Source organism: Polypterus senegalus, chromosome 3 (assembly GCF_016835505.1).
Source record: "Polypterus senegalus isolate Bchr_013 chromosome 3, ASM1683550v1, whole genome shotgun sequence".
Taxonomy (NCBI): domain Eukaryota; kingdom Metazoa; phylum Chordata; class Cladistia; order Polypteriformes; family Polypteridae; genus Polypterus; species Polypterus senegalus.
In genome coordinates this window covers 296923027-296947769 of record NC_053156.1, presented here as the reverse complement: position 1 = coordinate 296947769, position 24743 = coordinate 296923027, and the positions used below count along the sequence as shown (strand labels likewise).

Here is a 24743-nt window from a genome sequence, read left to right as displayed (position 1 = left end):
CTTGACCTCAGTACCCCACAATACATTTACTAAATCATACTAGATAATTAGCATAAACATGACACAAAGGCTCTTTATTATTGGTGGGAAAATGAATCCTGGAAATGTTTAAATTATTAGACTTGTTTTACACACTTGGCGTAGTCGGCAGGATTTTGTAGGATTCTCCAAAGTTTTGGGATATTCAATTTTCAAATAAAGAGGTTTAAACTATTTGAGAAAACAAATAAGTTTCAGTAGAGTCACTGGAGAGCATGACGCAGAGTGGCGTGTCTACGATCGGAATTAGAGTTAAGAGATGAGTTTAGCTTTGGGGAACCACCTTGGAAAAGCTTAGCAAAGGCCAGAAGCCCATATCCTTCAGCTACTGCTGGGTTTCCCACATCCTTCAGGTTATGGATGGCTACCTCTGAAACAGTTTAACCGGAACAAACACAGCTCGCTTGTTGTGGTGTGAAATTTTGCATATAAGATAAATATTTTGTATGTTTTTATTTGTAACTTGTAATACTTACCGTATATAATCGCGTTTTAATTCTCCCGTGGATAAGTCAGGGCTTGATTTTACCGTATAATTTCCAGTATTTTATAATGTCGGTCAAATATAAGTGGAATGAGGAAAACTCACGTTATTGGTCCAAGAGATTATGATTATGCTAACACTCACCTGAGTACGGAAGAGAAGAAGAAAAAAGTTCAAACACAGTGAAGAAAAAAAGTGTATGTCGACAATAAAATTGACATGCTGACTTTATTCTTGGCATTTCCATTTTAATCTCAACACTTATGTTGAGAATAATATTGACATGCTGACTTTATTCTCGGCATTTCCACTTTAATCTCAACACTTGTGTCGAGAATAAAATTGACATGTTGACTTTATTCTTGACATTTCCACTTTAATCTCGATGCTTAATTCGAGAATAATATTGACATGTTGACTTTATTCTCGGCATTTCCACTTTAATCTCGAAGTTTATGTCAAGATTTTTTAGGTTACAAAACCCAACTTATCGAGTATATACGGTATATCTATCATTGATAAGAACAGCGATCATTTGATGGTTAAGAACCTTCTCGCCATCTTTAGGACTGAGTCTTTGTAATTTTACGACAGGATTAGGGTAAGTGCCTAAAACCAGTTTGGCAAGTGATTCTCTGCAGGATTCTCTCAGTCAACTCCCACAGGAAAGCCAATCTACTGAGTAGGAAAGCATCAGTTCAACAAATGGTATTGTGTGCACCCCATTGGTCTGAAGTATGGTTGTTTGGGATTGGCCATTCTATAGCACAACACCCTATTGGTGTTGTTATACTCCTCCCTATCTCTCTTACAAACATCACAATGAAGAGGGATCTCTCTGTCACATCATTGCCATGAGGAGCACAACTTGGCAGCCATATTGAGACAGGCATACGGCCTGTTCTGAAGAAAGTTGACCAAAATGATGTCTTAACTAGAGACATTTTAAGTAACAAACAAGTCTGTGTGGCGCCTGAAACTACACATCATCATTTATCAGGTTGTATGGTTGCCAATATTCACTTGTACTTTGCTTATTATTATTTATGAATATTATCAATAATACAATATTTGAAGAGTAACTTAACTCCTGCTTGTCTTTTACAACACCTAATTGTCTGAGGTTATGGATGTGGAAGGGAAGGTGGGGAGAAGTTCAATACCTTATAAACATTGGTAAGTCTGTGAGATTTAAGGCATTCTGACAAAGGCTACATATTAATAATACAAAAGGGGAAAGTAGAGCAATAGAGAACTCTACCAGGACAAAACATCGCTATATTAACAATCATCACTTAGGGTAGAATCGTTGAGGTCAGTAAAGAAGACAGTTTACCCAAGAACATACCTAGGGTTTCTTTCATTTCAAACTTAAGTTTATTTGTATTGTGATTAGGAGTTCCAAACATAGCAAGAAGGGTGTGAAGCCCCTTAAAAAGATCATAAAGACAGGACCTTATGCAAGCCAGTCTACCCACAAAGACTCGCCTCAAATTCAGTTTGCTCTAAAACTGTCAACTGCAGACTTTCGGCCTGTCAGACTCCAGCTGGCAAATGTCAAGAAATGTCCCGAAATATATCCAAAACTTCCATCTGAAGAAGGATGGCCATAAACCTTCAGCTTTTAGAAACAGTGGAAATCACGAATAGAAAAGTACAAGCATAATGTTTGAAACAGCAAAAGGCAATCTAATGTTATCGAGTCCAAATCCACAATCCAGATGAGAAAACCAGAGACAGAAGCAAGATCATTCGAGAAAACCAGAAAATCCGACGAAGGCAGCAGTACGCACAAATACAATCACAATAATTTCCTGATCTGTGGTCTTAAATAGCCATAGGGAGGACCAGAATGTGTTATATCAGGATGGCCCCGCCTCTTTGGGATCCACCCACAAAGCCTAAGAAACATCAGGAACAGTACATAATCACAAACACCACAGAAACTACATAAACATATGAATAACGATAATTCAAAAAGAACAATTAAACACATAAAAACACAATACCTAACAATTTGCAAATATACCTTGTACTTCAAAACCTAAAAGTCAAAACAGATTTTACTTGCATACCTCACCAGCCCAGCATCCTAATGAACTGTTTGTCATACGGCCTTTTGTGGGCTACGAGTTAAACTCAACTATCAAGTCTCGTTCCATTTCGAGATACGCAGCTGTACACTCCAATGACCCCACTGAAACTTAATTGTTTTCCCAAAAATAATCTTGTCTGACCACTTGTCTCCCCAAAATTTTGGAGAATAATGCAAAATCCTGCCGACTACGCCAAGCATATCAAAAAAGGCGAATAATTTAGGCATTTCCTGGATTTAACTCATCCAGCCTTTTGTGGACTCTTTTTTTTTTTTAAAGTATAAAACAACCCGTTCGCTTCACGGGTCCTCCCTGCATGGAGTTTGAATGTTCTTCCCGTGTCTGCATGGGTTTCCTCCACTTGCTCCAGTTTCCTCCCACACTCCAAAGACATGCAGGTTAGGTGCATTGGCGATCCTAAATTGTCCCGTCTGTGTGTATGTGTGTGTGTGTGTGTGTGTGCCCTGCCCGAGGATTTGTTCCTGCCTTGCGTTCTGTGCTGGCTGGGATTGATTTGGCTAAAACAACCCATTAAACAAAGATACCTGCCGAACTCCAGTATTATGAAGGGGTTTATAATAAATTTTTACTTCCATTAATTTACAAGAGTGAGAATTTGCTTTGGGGTTTCTTAATCTTGATTATTTTTATTTTTTTCATTTAAGGCTAGGAGACTTCACTGCTCGCTTCACTCACCCACCCCTGGGTTTGGGTAACCGGATATACAATTTAAAGAGATTGTGAGAATTGTTACATATGCATTATTTTTACTTTTACTTTAAAACTTTAGTAAAAACAATATTTGGAATGAACTTTTCTTCAAGATCGCATTGAATGTTGATTTCGTGTTTGGACTTACATTGTGACAACGCAACATGTAACTGCCTGTAAGTGCCTCTGATAAATAAAAACACCTTTTCGAATGTTTGTCCATGCTCTTTCTTCTTCGCTTTGTCGTTGACGTGTCATCTAGAATGTATAAGATTATTGTCCTGATAAAATTTATAACAGCTGAGAGCGCAGGAATTGTGTCTGACAAAAGCATTCACACGACTGAGGTTAGATGACTGTGATCCTGTTTGAAAATAGTGTAACTTGACAGAATCTCATGTTAAACGTCTCCATCTCACGGGACTTCATACCGCACCAAGGTTTTTGGAATCTTTTAATCCTCGCTGGCAGCACGGATTAGAAGTTTAAAGAAGTTTAAAGCCTTACAATATATATATATTCATAAATATTCAATCTCTTTTTGCTGTTCCATTATTTCAATGAGTAATAATTTCCATTTGTTTGCGCTAATGTGATCTTTACTATCATTTTTTTGAGACTTTCAGATTTTTGTACTTCCATTATCTCTAACCTGCTCTGCATGTGTATTGCACCAACGTTTTAAAATTCTTCACGATGTTCTACTTTGTCATCTACTCTTTATTTACAGCCCCGGGTCTGGATTCATCTCGCAGGACATACAAGTGTCTCTCTGAGAAAATCACATCTCGTCTCCTTTCAAGATTTTTTTTTTATAATAGAAACATTTACTTATGTTGTTATGAAGTATTTTGTACTATTTTTTTATTGCCATCTTGGTTATTTATGACTACCTTTATTTTGCCTTCCCATCGTTATGGCATCTCCTTTGTTATTATGGCCATTTCCTTTAAAAGCTTGTGATTAACGACACGACTAGTTTAAAACGTTAGCCATAAGATCATTTCCCTATCCGAGATTACGGATTCCAAAAGCCCTGTTTGACGATCAAATTTAGGATTAGTCGTCTCTTTGCTTCTTTTTGGCTTCCACTCTTGCCTGAGATTTTCTCTACCTCAGTTTTTGCTTCTCGTTTTGGCTTTAAAACTGTGCGGTATATCTTATGGTTTTTATGCTTTTCCAGCTCTGACTGTGCCTCTTCTCCTGGTTCTCCTTCAAACATAAATGCGTTCTGCTAGTCGTCACAATAAAGTTAGCTACAGCGGCTAGTATTAAATAAAATATATTTGAGGTTTGTTCTAGCAGATGTAGTTCTCCCTATACTCATCCCCTCCTTTTCTTTATTTTTATTTTGACCTGTTGTTCCAGGTCTGGGTAGCTTTCTGAGAATTGTAGCATACATACTTAAACAAAAAAGTAGAATATAATAAAGATGGATCAATATGCTAACCAGAGTGCATCACTTTCCATAAAACATCGCCTGGTGTCTCTGTCGTGATGCCAACCACCACAGGCTTGTGCTTTGCCACCTTTTGTAACAGACACGTTCTCCTTTTACATTCCCAAAATGAGACGTTTGTGCCGTCTCCTAACAACCCTAAATATTCTAATTACAAAGGTAATTCTGCTAATGTTGCCTGCCGCAGAGTCAATAATTAGGAAACGCGCCCAGAACACCACAGACGCCCCGCTTTAATTACTGTGCGAATGCCGGAGCCGCTGCCAGCGGGCAGAACAAATGCGTCTGCTTTATTGCACCCTTCATGTTTGCACTCAATGCCTCGTTCAAATAAACTCTGAACTGTCACCAATAAATGCATACAATAAATCACCTTGGAGCAATTAAAGTAAAAAATAACATACAAAAGGAAAAGAAAAATCCATTTTGTTTCACTTGGGATAAAATATCTTAAAGAAAATGTAAATCACATTTCTCTGAGGGCGTGTTTTGAATCTTATGTTGTGAACCAGAGGCCAGATATACATATGGTGTGAATAATGAGCTCCTACTTACCAGAAGTGTGGGGTTGGTGGGCGATATTACTATTCAGACAAACCAGCCAACATACAGGAAATAATCGCACGTCTGTTCACTTGACGCAGTGTGTGCCTGCCTAATACCTGAGCCTATTAACTGAAAAGCATAAACGAGCAGAAAGACAGCACTAGGGGGCAGTGCTGTGCAGTCTCTTGGATCAAGAAAACAGGCCATACTAACCATACCCGCTAATCCAGAGCAGGGGCGCAAGGAAGCTGGAGTCTGTCGTAGCGTCCTAGCAAGCATCGGGCACTAGATTTCAGTGTGGTGTTTGCATCTTCTCCCTGTGTCTGTGTGGTTTTCTTTTGCCCCAACCAATTGCAAAGATTTGTGACTTTTGAGCCCCCGGAAAAAGGTTGGGGACTGTGGGTGGGGTTATGCAAAAAATGGCTGTCATTCTGAAACGGCTCATATGATATTTTGGGTAAACTCCTTAAATCAAATCTGAAAGTCTACACTTCAATCACATAATGATTGCTTGATTTCAGATCCATTGTGGTGGTGTAGAAAGCCAAAAATATGAAAATTGTGTAACTGTACAAACACAGACAGACAGACAGACAGATAGATAGATAGATAGATAGATAGATAGATAGATAGATAGATAGATAGATAGATAGATAGATAAGAAAGGCACTATATAATAGACAGATAGTGCTTTATTTGTTTTTTAGAAGAAGCTCAATAAAACAATAAACACATACAGTGGTGTGAAAAACTATTTGCCCCCTTCCTGATTTCTTATTCTTTTGCATGTTTGTCACACAAAATGTTTCTGATCATCAAACACATTTAACCATTAGTCAAATATAACACAAGTAAACACAAAATGCAGTTTTTAAATGATGCTTTTTATTATTTAGGGAGAAAAAAAATCCAAACCTACATGGCCTTGTGTGAAAAAGTAATTGCCCCCTTGTTCAAAAATCACCTAACTGTGGTGTATCACACCTGAGTTCAATTTCCGTAGCCACCCCCAGGCCTGATTACTGCCACACCTGTTTCAATCAAGAAATCACTTAAATAGGAGCTGCCTGACACAGAGAAGTAGACCAAAAGCACCTCAAAAGCTAGACATCATGCCAAGATCCAAAGAAATTCAGGAACAAATGAGAACAGAAGTGATTGAGATCTATCAGTCTGGTAAAGGTTATAAAGCCATTTCTAAAGCTTTGGGACTCCAGCGAACCACAGTGAGAGCCATTATCCACAAATGGCAAAAACATGGAACAGTGGTGAACCTTCCCAGGAGTGGCCGGCCGACCAAAATTACCCCAAGAGTACAGAGACGACTCATCCGAGAGGTCACAAAAGACCCCAGGATTGGGGTTGATTGCAGTTATTGCTGCTAAGGGTGGCCCAACCAGTTATTAGGTTCAGGGGGCAATTACTTTTTCACACAGGGCCATGTAGGTTTGGATTTTTTTCTCCCTAAATAATAAAAACCATCATTTAAAAACTGCATTTTGTGTTTACTTGTGTTATATTTGACTAATGGTTAAATGTGTTTGATGATCAGAAACATTTTGTGTGACAAACATGCAAAAGAATAAGAAACCAGGAAGGGGGCAAATAGTTTTTCACACCACTGTAAATACATATAATTCTTCTTCTTTTTCTTCTTTTGGCTTCTCCCGTTAGGGGTTGCTACAGCGGATCATCTTCTTCCATATCTTCCTGTCCTCTACATCTCACTCTGTCACCCCCATCAGCTGCATGTCTTGTCTCATCACATCCACTAACCTTCTCTTAGGCCTTTCTCTTCTCCTCTTCCCTGGCAGCTCTATCCTTACCATCCTTCTCCCATTATACTCAGCATCTCTCCTCTGCACATGTCCAAACCAACACAATCTCGCTTCTCTGACTTTGTCTCCTAACCGTCCAACCTGAGCTGACCCTCTAATGTCCTCATTTCTAATCTTGTCCATCCTCGTCACACCCAATGCAGTGCAACATCTTTAACTCTGTTACAACAACAACAACAACAACAACAACAACAACAACATTTATTTATATAGCACATTTTCATACAAACAGTAGCTCAAAGTGCTTTACATATTAAAGAATAGAAAAATGAAAGACACAATAAGAAAACAAAATAAATCAACATTAATTAACATCGAATAAGAGTAAGGTTCAATGGCCAGGGGGGACAGAAAAAACAAAAAAACTCCAGACGGCTGGAGAAAAAATACCTTCAGCTCTGTCTCCTGTGCCACCATCTCCAGTCCATATAACATAGCTGGTCTCACTAGCATCCTGTAGACCTTCCTTGTCACTCTTGCAGATACCCGTCTGTCACAAATCACTCCTGACACTCTTCTCCACCCACACCACCCTGCCTGCACTCTCTTTTTCACCTTCGTCCATAATCCCTCATACATATCCTCTGTAACTCTTACGTACACCACAGCTCCTCTCTTGTCACCCTGTTATGTGCTTTCTTCAGGTCCACAAAGACGCAATGCAGCTCCTTCTGGCCTTCTCTAAACTTCTCCATCAACATTCTCAGAGCAAACATCTCATCTGTGGTGCTCTTTCTTGGCATGACACCATCCTGCTGCTCACTAATCATCACCTCACTTCTTAACTGACCGTCCATTACTCTTTCCCATAACTTCATGCAGTGGCTCATCTGCAGGGGTTCCAGACCATAAGACCGCCCAGTCCTCTCTGGGCAACAACAGCTCTGCACATCCCCCTTATTCTTAAACATTGGCACCAGTACACTTCTTCTCCACTCCTCAGACATCCTCTCACTTTCCAAAATTCCATTAAACAATCTGGTTAAAAACTCCATGGCCAGCTCTCCTAAACACCTCCATGCTTCCATAGGTATGTCATCTGGACCAACGGCCTTTCCATTTTTCATCCTCATCATCGCTGTCCTTACTTCCCACTTGCTAATCCATTGCACTTCCTGATTCACTATCTCCACATCATCCAACCTCTTCTCTCTCTCGTTCTCTTCATTCATCAGCCTCTCAGAGTACTCTTTCTATCTTCTCAACACACTCTCCTCACTACTGAGTACGTTTTCATCTTCATCCTTTATCACCCTAACCTGCTGCTCATCTTTCCCATACATATAAATACCTAAATGTTAAATAAATACATAAACAAATGAATATATATAATAGTAGACAAATACACACAAGAATTACTTAAGTTAAAAGAAACTGTGTGACTTGGCTGAAGCTGACAAATTAGAAAATGTCCATATGGTGTGACACTGAGGTGCGTTTGGTGACTTTCTAAATGGATTTCAAAGTGGTTGCCATTTATATGTCGTGATTACTTAATCCAGGAGTCCTTTACCACATTTTTGTTTATTAAATATTTTGTAGCAATGAGTCATCTTCATAAATAACAGTAATATTTGAATGAAACTCTGTGTGTTAACAGACAACATTAAATATTTACTTTTTTAATGGCACAATGTCAGGGAGTTAAAAATGGAGGCTTGTGGTGGCTCAATGGCTTTCATACACAGCGGAGTTCGATGAAAGTGAAAATGGATTCAACTGATTTGCTTTTAATAGCTGTAGAAGGTACGTGACAGATTGTATATTTTTAATAAAGACATAAAGATCAAAACTCTAATAACCACCCCCAAATATTCAGTGCAGTAAATTCAATTTCTCATGCTTAGCAGTTAATGCCACACCACTCAGTTAAACAAACCTCAGACTGTATGATCCTTTAGCATTAAACGTCAAGACAGAAGTACAGGCAGTCCCCGGGTTACGTACAAGATAGGGACTGTAGGTTTGTTCTTAAGTTGAATTTGTATGTAAGTCAGAACAGGTACATTATTTTAATCAATGCTATTTTTGACCGACTGTAACCAAGTGCTCTGCCAATGAATGCATCATGGAGTGTCACCCCTCTCTGACATATTTATTATTTCTACTTTATTTTCAATAGTCACGGTTTTTCTCTTCTTTACTGTATCATCAGATTTGTGTTTCAGAGACATTCATGAAGGGTGAAGACAAAAGGTGCACAGCACTGTCCACGCTATCACAGCAGGAAGGCACCCGTCATCAACACGTCTGGCATACTGAATGAGAGACAACTTCCTGCTATGTGTGTAACGGTACAAGCAGGCTTGCTATTGAGAATAAATGGGGGCTGTGAGGGGGGTGGTTCACCACCTGCCCACCACACAGTCACCTCCACTTACAAATAGTATGCTGCCTGCAGCGTCCGCCCACCGAGAACAAACACAGTGCAGCCAAAGGCGGGTAGTGAATCGCCCACCACTGCCCCCATTCAACAGGCTGCCACCAGAGGCACACTACAATGCTGCCCCCCTGCCTCCCCATTCACCCTCAATGGCCTCCGTTCAGCCACAACCGGATCACTCCGCTTGCACCACAAATGAATGGGGCAGCCGTTCAAGGGACACTGCAAGGCTGTGTGGTGGGCGGGCAGTGAAACACCCCCCCCCCTCTGCCTCATCCAGCCTCTGTCCAATCAGGAGTAGTAGCTGCGGCGGCGTGTCCATGATATAAATTTCATAATAGACCAGAGCCCTGTTGAGGATTTTAAAAATTCTAAACATCCATGCCAGGCCCGTGGGGCGGCTTTTAGTTTTACCTTTACAGATAACCATTAAAATAGCCATCGATTTTTACTGTACAACTAATTTTCAAGATGAACAATTTACTACGTGGCAATGACCGAACAATAATAAAGTGGCAAGAATCCCCAAGATATTGCAAAAAACGCAGCTAAATTACTAAGTAAACTGTTTATCGTAAAATTGATAGAATTAACTTGAAATCTTCGGTTAACATTAAACACAATGACGTTATAGTTACATCACAGCGCAAAGAACAATAGTAACTGTATAATAAGTAACGCTGTGTCTAGGCGTCCGAAAGTCGGACTCTAAATTTCATTCTAAGAATTATTTTGAGGTTAATATAGCAAAGGAAAACTGTTCAGCTTCCGGAAAATTCTCGTCTGTTTTCATCTGGGCCTGTTTCAGGAATGGGCCAAATGCTGCAGTGTCAATAGCACCCACCTTAATCCGGCCCTATATGCTGTGACACATTCTGTTATTGTTTACACATGTCTTAAACAACTATTATCTTACGCTGGCGCCCTGCCCGGGGTTTGTTTCCTGCCTTGCACCCTGTGTTGGCTGGGATTGGCTTCAGCAGACCCCTGTGACCCTGTAGTTAGGATATAGTGGGTTGGATAATAGATGGATGGATATATATGTATTATTTATTATTTATTTATTATATTCCATATCTATTGACTATATTTATGTATCTAGATTGCAAATACCATACATTGCATCAATGTTCATATTGCTTACTCCACGTCAATTTTGCTGCTTCTTCTTTGTCTTGTCTTTGCACAATGTCTTGTTTGTGTTTTAATTTTAAATTTAAATTTTATTTTTAATTTATGATTTTCACGTCATGTTTTTACACTGTGGACCCTGAGCTTCGCAATTTCGTCTATCTGTATACTTGTAAATGGTTGAGATGACAATAAAGTTCACTTTGACTTTGATTTGGTGACAGATAGTGACTAACAGCAGAAAACGGCAATTAAAAGTTAAATAGTATAAATGGACAAGGACCTTAGCAGAATAAAATGGACACAGACTTTTCTGACCTTTTACTGGTGACATGAGACTGAAACAGTGAGTGCTGCTTCACTTGCGCTCTTGAGAGCTTGCCTCGACCTCGGTTAACCACCAGATGTCACTGTTCATACTGGGGCTGAGGCTTCAATGCTTCGAATCTTTTTCTGCGCAAACAGACAGAAAGCCTCAAAGCTTCACGAGGCTTCTTTTTCCCATCACTATTTTAAGCATGGATGTTCTCTTTGGTCATTTGGCCACGGCCAGTTATGCCAGTTGTCTGAATTGGTGCATTGGTCCAAGTTTACTCCATGCTCCCTTGTTGCATCTGGGAGCCTCATCATCCCGTAGCCGTCAATATTCACACACCGAGATGAGCCAGGCAAATGATGACACACACATTCAACAAGGGGTTGGGCAAATAGTGCAGTCTCCCTCATCCATTAAATAAATAATCCATAAAATCTGGGAAATTAATAAATATTTTCATTAATTGAGGTTAAAAACCATGAGCGTTGGGGCTGCAATCTAAAACCTGATGGCTCCCCTGCTTATTCCCTTCAGATTCTACAGCACGAGGAGAAAACAACCAGCAGGCACAGACAACCTTTTGTTTCCGCTTGGGACCCTTGTTGCCAGTCCATTGACATGCACAGGGATTGCGCATCACTCCCTCCAACTTCCACTGCCATTCCCCAGACTTGAGGGGGAGTCCTCCTCAAGTGGTTTTGGTTACTTCTGCTCCCCAGGCTGCTCAACTGGAGCAACTCTCAGACCCCCCTCTTGAGTGTTGGCCACACACTCCTTCCCCGGGGCTCATTTTACTGTCCACCTTCTTCCCCTCTGTCCCACACATTCTCTCTATTCTCTTTATCCCCCATCTCACTCTTTTCTTTCACCTTCTTCCATTTCTCCTTCCTCTGTTGTGCAGATTCCTTTTGTTATCCTCCCTGATTTTGTACAGATGTAATGCTTTGCCTACTGCGAGGTGTGATCTGCTCACATTTGCACATGTACGCGTGATTAGCCCAGCCCCCAAGCACCCCGTGCTCGCACACATTTCACACGCCATCGGAGCCTGTACTTCATGAGGTGGACAGTAACGAGTTACATTTACTCCGTTACATTTACTTGAGTAACTTTTTAAAAACCTTGTACTTCTAAGAGTAGTTTTACTGCACCATACTTTTTACTTTTACTTGAGTACATTTGTGAAGAAGAAACGCTACTCTTACTCCGCCACATTGGGCGACACTCGAATCGTTACTTTTTTGCCATTTAGATACAGTACTCTATATTTTTGCCAGAGAGAAGCCGCCAGTGGATCTACTGCATGACTGTTTCACCAATCAGACGTAGCAACAATAATCACATGGCTCCGTTTCACCAATCAGACGTAGCAACAATAATCACATGGCTCCGTTTCACATAATCAGACGTAGCCATGCAGTCACATGACCACACACAAACTGTGGAGGCATAGCGGCACAAACTCCTCACAGACAGCGGACAGGGAATAAAAGAATACATGAAAAATGAGAGCAACTCCTGCTGAAGCTTAACCATCACTTCACTGAGTGAAGAACAAGCACATCTTAACCAAACCTGCGCAGACACCGACAGTCGAGGTAAAGTGAGACTTGTTGGACGTGCACAGGCTGCCTTGTTCTAATGTTATTTTCTACCAGTTGTGCTATTTGGAGGACAAGTGAATACGCATTATCATACTGTCAGTGTACAGAAGATCTCATCACTGTAAGTAGTCTGCACTGTTCAGACAGACATGTCACCTACTGTAGGTATCGGCTTCAAAAGCTTTGTTGTGAAAAGCAAAGATTTGGAACTTTGTGTTATTTGTGCATCTTTATTTTGTAATGTTATTTATTTTTACTCCTTTTTAATTTTATTCTTTGGGAATAGCAGAATTTGCACATTATTTTATATTTTTATCTGTCTTATTACAACATTTCTAAAAAAGAAATCATTTATTAGGACAGTTACTCAGTACTTGAGTAGTCTTTTCACCAAATACTCGTTTACTCTTACTTGAGTCATTTTTTGGATGACTACTTTTTACTTCTACTTGAGTAACATTATTTTGAAGTAACGCTACTCTTACTTGAGTCCAATTTTTGGCTACTCCACCCACCTCTGATGGGATGCGATTATTATTTATTTAAAAACTACACTGCATCACGAATCTCTCCTCACAGATGGATCTCTTTATTACCCGGTGAGGAAATCGGGAAGAAACTGGTACAGATGCCGGTACACTTCAAGCCCACCTCTGGTTATGAAACCAATCCCTTCCGAATGGGGCTTATGTCCTTAATGTATACAGTATCAGAAAAAGTAGCTCTCCAAGGATGGACCTCCTGAAGGATTCCACCATTGATGTCCCGTCTCTTTATCTGTACTCTTTGTCTCCCGTCAGTTAACTAACTTGAGATCCACAAGGCTCCACGTTACGCTGTTCCAATGAGTTCACCATGTCTTGTCTCTAGCAAGCACAGAGAAAACACACAACTAACAAAACGACACAAAACCTGCACAGAGACCTCCCACCAGCTTCTCCTGATCGTATCTGCTGCTGCCACAATCAGTCCAGGGTTCCTTCTCGTACTCAGGGCTACTTTTAATTGCAACTTGTCGTGCACTGTTATTAAAGTTCAACACGCCACTTCCCATATTGAAGATTCCTGCCTTTCTGTTGGATGGTGCTTGGCAGGAGAATTCACTGTATTTTTTTGATCACACCTCGTATTAGGGCAGCTTTGCTATTAGTTAAACAGAATGTCTCCTCTCGGTTATGTTCTTGTGTTTTTGCTGTAGCTCACATCACTGCTGCTCTAGTGTGTTACCCCGACATGAAGTTTGTGTAATTAAGCTTGGATTAAGCTCCCAGGACTCCCAAATACTCCTCTCCGAAGTCTCAATGGTCACACTGAACTTACGCCTAAGCTTCTTAACGGACTCACCAATTCATTCTCTTACCTTGGTTGGAGCTGTTGGAAGGGAAACGGTCCGTCTCCTTTAAAGTTCGAAAATGAACCCGCTTGCTAGCTTGGCTTTCTCCATGGAGCCCAATGGACTGAACCTGGATGATGTAATCGGTGTCTTCCTCGAGATCCCACAGGACACAAGCTCGATTTGTAGTGTTTACTTCTCGGATGAACCTCTGCATCTGGCCATCTTGTCTCTAGGGAAGTAAGAAAGATGACGTCAGAGACCCTATGGATCGACAGCACGTGCAAGTAAGAGTGTCACTAAACAGTGGATACGTGACACTAACAAAACACTCCGCATTTTAGTTTTGGATGATGTTGTCAGCCACGTTTTTCTTCATCTGAGTTGCAATATGGTTAATGATGAAGCAGGTGTGTCTTATTAAAAGGGGATAATATGGAAAGAAAATTTGCTGGTAGCCCACCACAGAAAAAGACGAACCCACAATTGTCTCGGAAATAACCTAAAATGGTCAAAAGTCACTCCCTGACTGCCTTAAAGTGGAGAAGGACAAACAAACTGTAATTTTCTTTACCCCACTATTAGCATGTTCCATCCATCCATCCATCCATCCTCTTCTGCTTATCCGAGATCGGGTCGCGGGGGCAGCAGCTTAAGCAGAGAGGCCCAGACTTCCCTCTCCCCGGCCACTTCTTCCAGCTCTTCCAGGGGAATCTCAAGGTGTTCCCAGGCCAGCCGGGAGACATAGTCCCTCCAGTGTGTCCTGGGTCTTCCCCGGGGCCTCTTCCCAGTTGGACGTGCCCGGAACACCTCACCAGGGAGGCGTCCAGGAGGCATCCTGATCAGATGCCCGAGCCACCTCATCTGACTCCTCTCGATGCGGAGGAGCAGCGGCTCTACTCTGAGCCCCTCCCAGATGACTGAGCTTCTCACCCTATCTTTAAGGGAAAGCCCAGACATCCTGTGGAGGAAACTCATTTCAGCTGCTTGTATTCGCAATCTCGTTCTTTCGGTCACTACCCATAGCTCATGACCATAGGTGAGGGTAGGAACATAGATCGACTGGTAAATTGAGAGCTTTGCCTTATGGCTCAGCTCCTTTTTCACCATGACAGACCGATGCAGAGCCCGCATCACTGCAGACGCCGCACCGATCCGCCTGTCAATCTCATGCTCCATTCTTCCCTCACTCGTGAACAAGACCCCAAGATACTTGAACTCCTCCACTTGGGGCAGGATCTCACCCCCAACCCTGAGAGGGCACTCCACCCTTTTCCGGCTGAGGACCATGGTCTCGGATTTGGAGGTGCTGATTCTCATCCCAGCCACTTCACACTCAGCTGTGAACCGATCCAGAGAGAGCTGAAGATCACGGCCTGATGAAGCAAACAGGACAACATCATCTGCAAAAAGCAGTGACCCAATCCTGAGTCCACCAAACCGGACCCCTTCAACACCCTGGCTGCGCCTAGAAATTCTGTCCATAAAAGTTATGAACAGAATCGGTGACAAAGGGCAGCCCTGGTGGAGTCCAACTCTCACTGGAAACGGGCTCGACTTACTGCCGGCAATGCGGACCAAGCTCTGACACCGGTTGTACTGAGACCGAACAGTTCTTATCAGGGGTCCGTACCCCATACTCCCGGAGCACCCCCACAGGATTCCCCGAGGGACACGGTCGAATGCCTTTTCCAAGTCCACAAAACACATGTAGACTGGTTGGGCAAACTCCCATGCACCCTCCAGGATTCTGCTAAGGGTGTAGAGCTGGTCCACTGTTCTGCGACCAGGACGAAAACCACACTGTTCCTCCTGAATCCAAGTTTTGACTATCTGATGGACCCTCCTCTCCAGAACCCCTAGACTTTTCCAGGGAGGCTGAGGAGTGTGATCCCTCTGTAGTTGGAACACACCCTCCGGTCTCCCTTTTTAAAGAGGGGACCACCACCCCGGTCTGCCAATCCAGTGGTACTGTCCCGATGTCCATGCGATGTTGCAGAGACGTGTCAACCAAGACAGTCTTACAACATCTAGAGCCTTGAGGAACTCCGGACGTATCTCATCCACCCCCCGGGGCCCTGCCACCGAGGAGTTTTTTGACCACCTCGGTGACCTCAGCCCCAGAGATGGGGGAGCCCACCTCCGAGTGCCCAGGCTCTGCTTCCTCATTGGAAGGCATGTTAGTGGGATTGAGGAGGTCTTTGAAGTACTCCCCCCACCGACCCAGGACGTCCCGAGTCGAGGTCAGCAGCGCACCATCCCAAACATATATATTAGCATGTTGACTTGTCTTAGTCATCTTGAAGACTCCCACCCTACCTATTAAATTATTGGATAGCTGATGTTCTACACTACTTGAAATTAGAAAAAATAATCAAATTCTCACTTAGAGGATCTGATCAAAACTTTTTTAAAATATGGCAGGATCTAATCAATAACATTTTAGAATAAGCTTCCATTCCATTCCACAGCTATCCTGTGTTAGGATATAGTGGGTTATGTAATGACTGACTGACTGACAATTCACCTAACCTGCATGTCTTTGGACGGTTGGAAGAAACCCACACAGACACGGGAGAGCATGCAAACTCCACACAGAGACGGCCCAGGACACAAACCCTGATCTGTCTGTCTTTCTTCCATATTCTTGCACCAGTCCCTTTCCAGGCTCCATTTTTGGGTGATGTTGGCACAGATGTTGCAATAATGGACCACTGAGCATTAATAAGGAAATCAGCCGAACCATGCGTGTCTACCGATGAATGGATTTCCACACAAATTCTCCGTCATCACTCTGGAGAAGCTCATGTGCATTTCCATGAGCTCCTGCACCCCCCTGGACCCCAGACACACCGTCTTCATTTAATAAAAATTGCGCATGGCTACACATGCCTCATCACACACGAGCTTACCTGTTGTGAGATAGCGTAGCCGATGATGACATCCCCCTCAGGTATGTCCCATGACACCGTGGCAGAGTCGGCTTTCAGCTGAGTGACAGTCACATTGACAGGGGACCGGGGTCGATCTGTTAGGGAAAAAGAACAAGACAAAGTCAGTGGTAGTGGGAGACACAGGTGGGCTTCAGTTACTGGTTGCAAGGAGTGATATGTAGAGGATTATGAAAGTATTCAGACCGCTTTACTTTCTGCACACTCTGTTGTGGTGTAGATCCAGCCATCCATTATCCAACCCGCTATATCTTAAGTACAGGGTTACGGGGGTCTGCTGGAGCCAATCCCAGCCAACACAGGGCGCAAGGCGGTGTGCCAGCCCACCACAGGTCACACACACACACACTAAGGACAATTTAGGATCAGCAATGCACCTGACCTGCATGTCTTTGGACTGTGAGAGGAAACCCACTCAGACACGGGGAGAACATGCAAACTCCACACAGGGAGGAACTGCGAAGCAAACCCAGACGGGTCTCCTCACTGCGAGGCAACAGCACTGCCCACTGCGTCACCGTGCCGCTGTGGTGTAGATTTCATTTGAAATTTGTCATTTTTGCTCATCAGTCTGCACTTAATTACCCATAATGACAAAGTCATAATATTTTCTTAGAAAGGTTTGCAAATGTGGTACAAACTGTCATAAAGGCTTTGCAAGTCACAAAAACACTCACTCTTCTCTCCTATAAATACAGTCGAACATGTGCGTCCAAGAGTCACCTTATGGACTCGTCTGAGGTAAGCACTGCCACCCCATGACACTCGTATGTCATTTATCACTCACAGCTCAGAGAAAAAGCCCAATGAGGGCAACTGACCCCACTGCTTCTGGTTCAAGTGCTATAAAAGCATGGCGGTCCAGAGTGATTGCGTCTAATTCAAGAGGTGAGTTACCCAGGCTCACAATGGCGGCGCACATAGTTGCAGCGGCTCGGTGCTCTCCCCTTCGGAGTTTTGTTTTGTGTGTGTGTGTTGATTTTAGTTCGTTCTGCATCCTGTTGGTCAAACATATACTACAATCGAGACGATCTTCTTAAGATCGGAGTCTGCTGTGAGGGGAGTGTGTAAGAGTTAAATTTGAACCCTGCTCTATGTGTGCACCTGGCATGTGTCTGAGTCTCATATCCTTCTGAGCTTATGCTTAAAAGATGACGCTGTTATTTTATTATTCACGATGAGAATTGTATCTCTTGTTATTTATATAACTCCTTAAGTGAAATGTTATATGTATGGCATACCCATTCTTCTATAGTACAGTACTGTTTCCTGTTTTTGTATCAATGCTGGGTCACAATATACTGTATATATATAGGTTATTGTTCTTTACTTTTCATTGGAAAACCAGATGTATGTGGCAAAGTTCACACATATCCTAAAATAAAAATAAGAATAAAATGTACACATTCAAAAAGTCACGTACATCCTAAACAAACAGGACTATCAATCCAGTTGTGGTTAACTAAGGCAGGGGTGGGCAAAGTCATTCCTGGAGGGCCGCAGTGGCTACAGGTTTTTGTACCATCCCAATTGCTTAATAAGAAGCACTTATTGCTCTAGAAACAATTCTGCTTCATTTTAGTTATCTCCCACATTAAGATTTTGTACCCTTATTGCTTATTTAAGTCTTAAACAGCTGCATTCCCAGTTTTTAATTGCTCCTTATTAGCAATAAGATGCAAATGACAAAAGAAACCAGCAGTTATAAATTTTGCTTGTTCCCCTTTACACCGGCGTGTATTTATCGTGCACTATTTGGTTTCATTAAATACTTGGAAGGAAAGAGAAGAGAAGAAGGTGAAGGGTTGAGAATTACCCATACGTTTTACACTTCAAAGTATTTGGATGATATCCTTAGAATGGAAAAAAAAATTAGGATATGAGAATGACTTGACATAGCAGAGTTAAAGCACCAACAAGCCAGGAAATGTAATTATTGGCAAGGATTGTTTTCAATTAAGCGACTGGGTTGGAACAAAAACCTGCAGCCACTGCGGCCCTCCAGGAATGACTTTGCCCACCCATGATCTAAGGTATCAACATCTGCCATGTCCCGCTAGCAATTGGGTGTAACCAATCATGGCAAAAGTTTTCTGAATATGTAATGAACTGCTTTTAAAGAATAGTGACCTAATCAATGAATTGTATAAATATAGCGCAGGGGAGACTTTTTTCTTTGTAGCTTGTGATTAACATGTGACTAACATGTAATTCACTTGTTACCTCTTCGGAGATTTAGATAAATATTAACGATTGACGCTTTCTCCTGCCTGTGTTTTATTGCTTAAATTGGGGCATTCCATTCTTCCACAGGTGTTACGGTGGAATTCATTCACTCGCACAGCGTTCCGGTGGATATAGCCAGGACACCCGGCTCCCCGTGGATTACGATTCCCAGAGGCCGACGACAAAGGCGACGCAGAGAGAGGAAGCAGAAGCAAGGATGCAGGGCCAGCGCGCTAGCTAGACTATGGAGACAGCCTCACAAACCTCCGCTTCCAAGCCTTTTCCTCGCTAACACCAGATCTATTGTCAACAAGATGGATGCTTCAGGTTGCATCAGACCGCATGATCAAGGACAGTAGCTTGTTTGTGTTCATGGAAACTTGGCTTCATTCATGCAAACTGGACTTGCAAAACAGGCTATACATCGTGAGGCTACGACAGGACTAGAGACTCCGGTAAGAGCAGAGGAGGGGGTGCGTGTGTACATCAATAATAACTGATAGATAGAAAGAAAGGTGCTATATAATAGATAGATAGATAGATAGATAGATAGATAGATAGATAGATAGATAGATAGATAGATAGATAGATAGATAGATAGATAGATAGAGTGCATCCGGAAAGTATTCACAGTGCATCACTTTTTCCACATTTTGTTATGTTACAGCCTTATTCCAAAATGGATTAAATTAATTTTTTTTCCTCAAAATTCTACACACAACATCCCATAATGACAATGTGAAAAAGTTTACTTGAGGTTTTTGCAAATTTATTGAAAATAAAAAAACTGAGAAAGCACATGTACATAAGTATTCACAGCCTTTGCCATGAAGCTCCAAATTGAGCTCAGGTGCCTCCTGTTTCCCCTGATCATCCTTGAGATGTTTAATTGGAGTCCACCTGTGGTAAATTCAGTTGATTGGACATGATTTGGAAAGGCACACACCTGTCTATAGAAGGTCCCACAGTTGACAGTTCATGTCAGAGCACAAACCAAGCATGAAGTCAAAGGAATTGTCTGTAGACCTCCGAGACAGGATTGTCTCGAGGCACAAATCTGGGGAAGGTTACAGAAAAATTTCTGCTGCTTTGAAGGTCCCAATGAGCGCAGTGGCCTCCATCATCCGTAAGTGGAAGAAGTTCGAAACCACCAGGACCCTTCCTAGAGCTGGCCGGCCATCTAAATTGAGCGATCCTTAAGGGCCTTAGTCAGGTAGGTGACCAAGAACCAGATGGTCACTCTGTCAGAGCTCCAGAGGTCCACTGTGGAGAGAGGAGAACCTTCCAGAAGGAGAACCATCTCTACAGCAATCCACCAATCAGGCCTGTATGGTAGAGTGGTCAGACGGAAGCCACTCCTTAGTAAAAGGCACATGGCAGCCCACCTGGAGTTTGCAAGAAGACACCTGAAGGACTCTCAGACCATGACAAACAAAATTCTCTGGTCTGATGAGACAAAGATTGAACTCTTTGGTGTGAATGCCAGGTGTCACGTTTGGAGGAAACCGGGCACCACTCATCACCAGGCCAATACCATCCCTACAGTGAAGCATGGTGGTGACAGCATCATGCTGTGGGGGGCAGGAACTGGGAGACTAGTCAGGATAAAGGGAAAGATGACTGCAGCAATGTACAGAGACATCCTGGATAAAAACCTGCTCCAGAGCGCTCTTGACCTCAGACTGGGGCGACGGTTCATCTTTCAGCAGGACAACAACCCTAAGCACACAGCCAAGATATCAAAGGAGTGGCTTCAGGACAACTCTGTGAATGTCCTTGAGTGGCCCAGCCAGAGCCCAGACTTGAATCTGATTGAACATCTCTGGAGAGATCTTAAAATGGCTGTGCACCGACACTTCCCATCCAACCTGATGGATCTTGAGAGGTGCTGCAAAGAGGAATGGGCGAAACTGGTCAAGGATAGGTGTGCCAAGCTTGTGGCATCATATTCAAAAAGTCTTGAGGCTGGAATTGCTGCCAAAGGTGCATCGACAAAGTATTGAGCAAAGGCTGTGAATACTTATGGACATGTGAGTTCTCAGTTTTTATATTTTTAATAAAGTTGCAAAAACCTCAAGTAAACTTTCTTCACGTTGTCATTATGGGGTGTTGTGTGTAGAATTCTGAGGAAAAAAATGAATTTAATCCATTTTGGAATAAGGCTGTAACATAACAAAATGTGGAAAAAGTGATGCGCTGTGAATACTTTCCGGATGCACTGTAGATAGATAGATATGAAAGGCACTATATGATAGATAGATAGATAGATAGATAGATAGATAGATAGATAGATAGATAGATAGATAGATACTTTATTAATCCCAAGGGGAAATTCACATACTCCAGCAGCAGCACACTGATAAAGAACAATATTGGATTAAAGAGTGATAACAATGCAGGTAACAGACAATAACTTTGTATAATTTTAACATTTACCCCCCCGGGTGGAATTGAAGAGTCGCATAGTGTGGGGTCTCCTCAGTTTGTCAGTAGAGCAGGACGGTGACAGCAGTTTGTCACTGAAGCTGCTCCTCTGTCTGGAGATGATCCTGTTCAGTGGATGCTGTGGATTCTCCATGATTGACAGGAGTCTGCTCAGCGCCCGTCGCTCTGCCACGGATGTCAAACTGTCCAGCTCTGTGCCTACAATAGAGCCTGCCTTACTCACCAGTTTGTTCAGGCGTGAGGCGTCCCTCATCTTTATGCTGCCTCCCCAGCACACCACCGCATAGAAGAGGGCGCTCGCCAGAACCGTCTGATAGAACATCCGCAGCATCTTATTGCAGATGTTGAAAGACGCCAGCCTTCTAAGGAAGTATAGTCAGCACTGTCCTTTCTTGCACAGATCATCAGTATTGGCAGTCCAGTCCAATTTATCATCCAGCTGCACTCCCAGGTATTTATAGGTCTGTACCCTCTGCACACAGTCTCCTGTGATGATCACGGGGTCCATGATGGGCCTGGGTCTCCTAAAATCCACCACCAGCTCTTTGGTTTTGCTGGTGTTCAGTTGTAAGTGGTTTGAGTCGCACCATTTAACAAAGTCCTTGATTAGGTTCCTATACTCCTCCTCCTGCCCACTCCTGATGCAGCCCACGATAGCAGTGTCGTCAGTGAACTTTTGCACGTGGCAGGACTCCGAGTTGTTTTGGAAATCCGATGTATTTTGGCTGAACAGGACCGGAGAAAGTACAGTCCCCTGCGGTGCTCCTGTGTTGTTGACCACAATGTCAGACCTGCAGTTCCCGAGACGCACATACTGAGGTCTGTCTGTAAGATAGTCCACGATCCATGCCACCAGGTGTGAATCTACTCCCATCTCTGTCAGCTTGTCCCTAAGGAGCAGAGGTTGGATGGTGTTGAAGGCACAAGAGAAGTCCAGAAACATAATTCTTACAGCACCATTGCCTCTGTCCAAGTGGGAGAGGGATTTGTGTAGCATATAGATGATGACATCCTCCGCTCCCACCTTCTCCTGGTATGCGAATTGCAGAGGGTCGAGGGCGTGGCAGACCTGTGGCCTCAGGTGGTGAAGCAGCAGCCGCTCCATGGTCTTCATCACATGTGACGTCAGAGCAACAGGCCAAAGTCATTCAGCTCACTAGGTGATGCAAGATGTTTTCCAAAGCCTCGGGACTCTCCCCTGTTCCAGGCTCAGGTTGAAGATATGCTGTAGAGGACTCCCCAGCTCCAGCGCACAGGCCTTCAGCAGTCGTGACGATACTCCATCTAAACCCACTGCTTTGCTGGGATGAAGTCTCCTCAGCTCTCTGCTTAGCTGCGCTGCTGCACTGGTGAACGGACGCAGAGATGGTGGATAGCCATTGCTCCCCTGACTTGGGAGTATATGACTGTGAAATGTAGACCTATCTGTTTACCGCAGGAGTTCAATGTGGTAATGAGCACCGTTGTTTACATACCAACAGCTGCTAATGCTAACTTTGCTCTGAGACATTTATACAGCAGCATTAGCAGCCAACAGAGCCGTTACCCTGATGCAGTGTTCATTATCACAGTGGACTTTAATCATGTGGATTTAAAAGCAAACTCCACCAGCACGTACTGTAAAGTGTGCTACTAGAAGAGCCAACTCACTGGACAAGGTCTACTCAGACATCAATCTGGGCTACAGAGCTAAACATCTTCTACACCTGCCCAGTCTGACCACATGTCACTGCTGATGATTCCTGCATACACCCCTCTCCACAAATCTGCTCTTACCACCACAAGATCCATGACAACCTGGCCTGATGACGCCTCTCTGCAGCTGCAGGACTGCTTCAACAGGACTAACTGGGATATTTTTGTAAATTCCAGACCTGGAACTCTACACAGTGTTACATCAAAACCTGCATTGACACTGTCACAGTGGAGAAACATATCTGTGTCTATCCAAACCAGAAGCCCTGGATGACAAGAGAGGTTCAGTGGCTGCTAAAGGAAAGAAACACTGCCTTTAGGTGCGGTCACAAGGCTCTCTACAGCATGACACGGTCCAACATGAAGAGAGGCATCAGAAAGGCTAAGAGGGACTACAGGAGAAGGATTGAGGAGCACCTGTACTGTAATAACAGCAGGCAGGTTTGGCAGGAAGTCCAGCTCTTCACCAACTACAGGACCAGCCATGGAGCTGCTGAAGGTGACACCTCAATGGCAGAGGAGCTGAACCACTTCTTTGCTCGCTTTGAGATCGATCTACCAGAGGCAGATATTACACACGCAGCAGCAACTCACAACAACATCACTCCCTCGCTTAGGGTGGAGGAACACGAGGTGAGACACTCGCTCCGGGCTCTCAATCCTAGGAAGGCAGCAGATCCCGATTGTGTCCCTGGACGTGTATTAAGGAGCTGTGAAGATGGATAAAGATGTAAAAAAAAATGGTCAAAAATGAATCAAAATTGATCATACAAGACAACAACATTTGGTTCAAAAGTTTTTATGTAGAAAATGGTGGACGGAAATGATAATGAGGAAATGACATCATCTGTAGTGGCCGGAAATGACGTCATAAGGCAGCACCCAAAGTGATGTCTTCAATGATGACCAGAAGTGACGTCATAAGGCAACACCAGAAAGTGATGTCATCAGGGATGACCAGAAGTAACATTTCGGAAGTTGCATGTGTCGTTGTTGCAGCCATTTTGTGGACCCGGAAGTAAAGGTAAGAGCGTTCTTATTTTTCTTCGTTAATTCTGTTCTGCAAACAGAAAGAGATATCAGTGCACATAACCAACCCCTACCTCGTGAAGTACCACTCACCTTTGGGCTTGATGGCTGCTTTCTAATCGCGCGTGTGTGACAATATATATATACATACCCAAGTACCGGAATTGAAAAGCAAAAATTGTTTTAATAAATTTTACTTCCTGAAACTTTCAGCTCCTTCAAAGTCCTGCCAATGTGAATGAATGCACTTGTCCCCAATGGTTTTCCCACTGGTGGAAACATTTTTGGAATCGCTGAAGAGGAACGTTGTCCAATGCCTGCGGCGGTTTTTCTTTCACTTCCTCCGCGGTACAAAAACGCAGTACAAAAACGCTTTCCTTTGAGTTCTTTTTTTCAAAGAAAAAGGTACACGGAGTAAAGATCAGACGAGTAGGAACAGTGACAAGAACTCCAAGGC

The 24743-nt window shown here is 43.0% G+C and overlaps 1 protein-coding gene across 1 annotated transcript in view; it reads right to left on the bottom strand.

Moving 5' to 3' along the window:
• The window catches only part of LOC120526328 (fibronectin type III domain-containing protein 4-like), a 150692-nt gene that overhangs the window by 38428 nt on the left and 87521 nt on the right, over positions 1–24743 (bottom strand). Inside the window, exons 2-3 of the mRNA XM_039749473.1 lie at positions 16853–16968; positions 13968–14172 (exon numbers count right to left, since the gene is read on the bottom strand). Of these exons, the coding sequence (XP_039605407.1) occupies positions 13968–14172; positions 16853–16968 (321 nt within the window). The remainder of the gene's footprint in view (positions 1–13967; positions 14173–16852; positions 16969–24743) is intronic.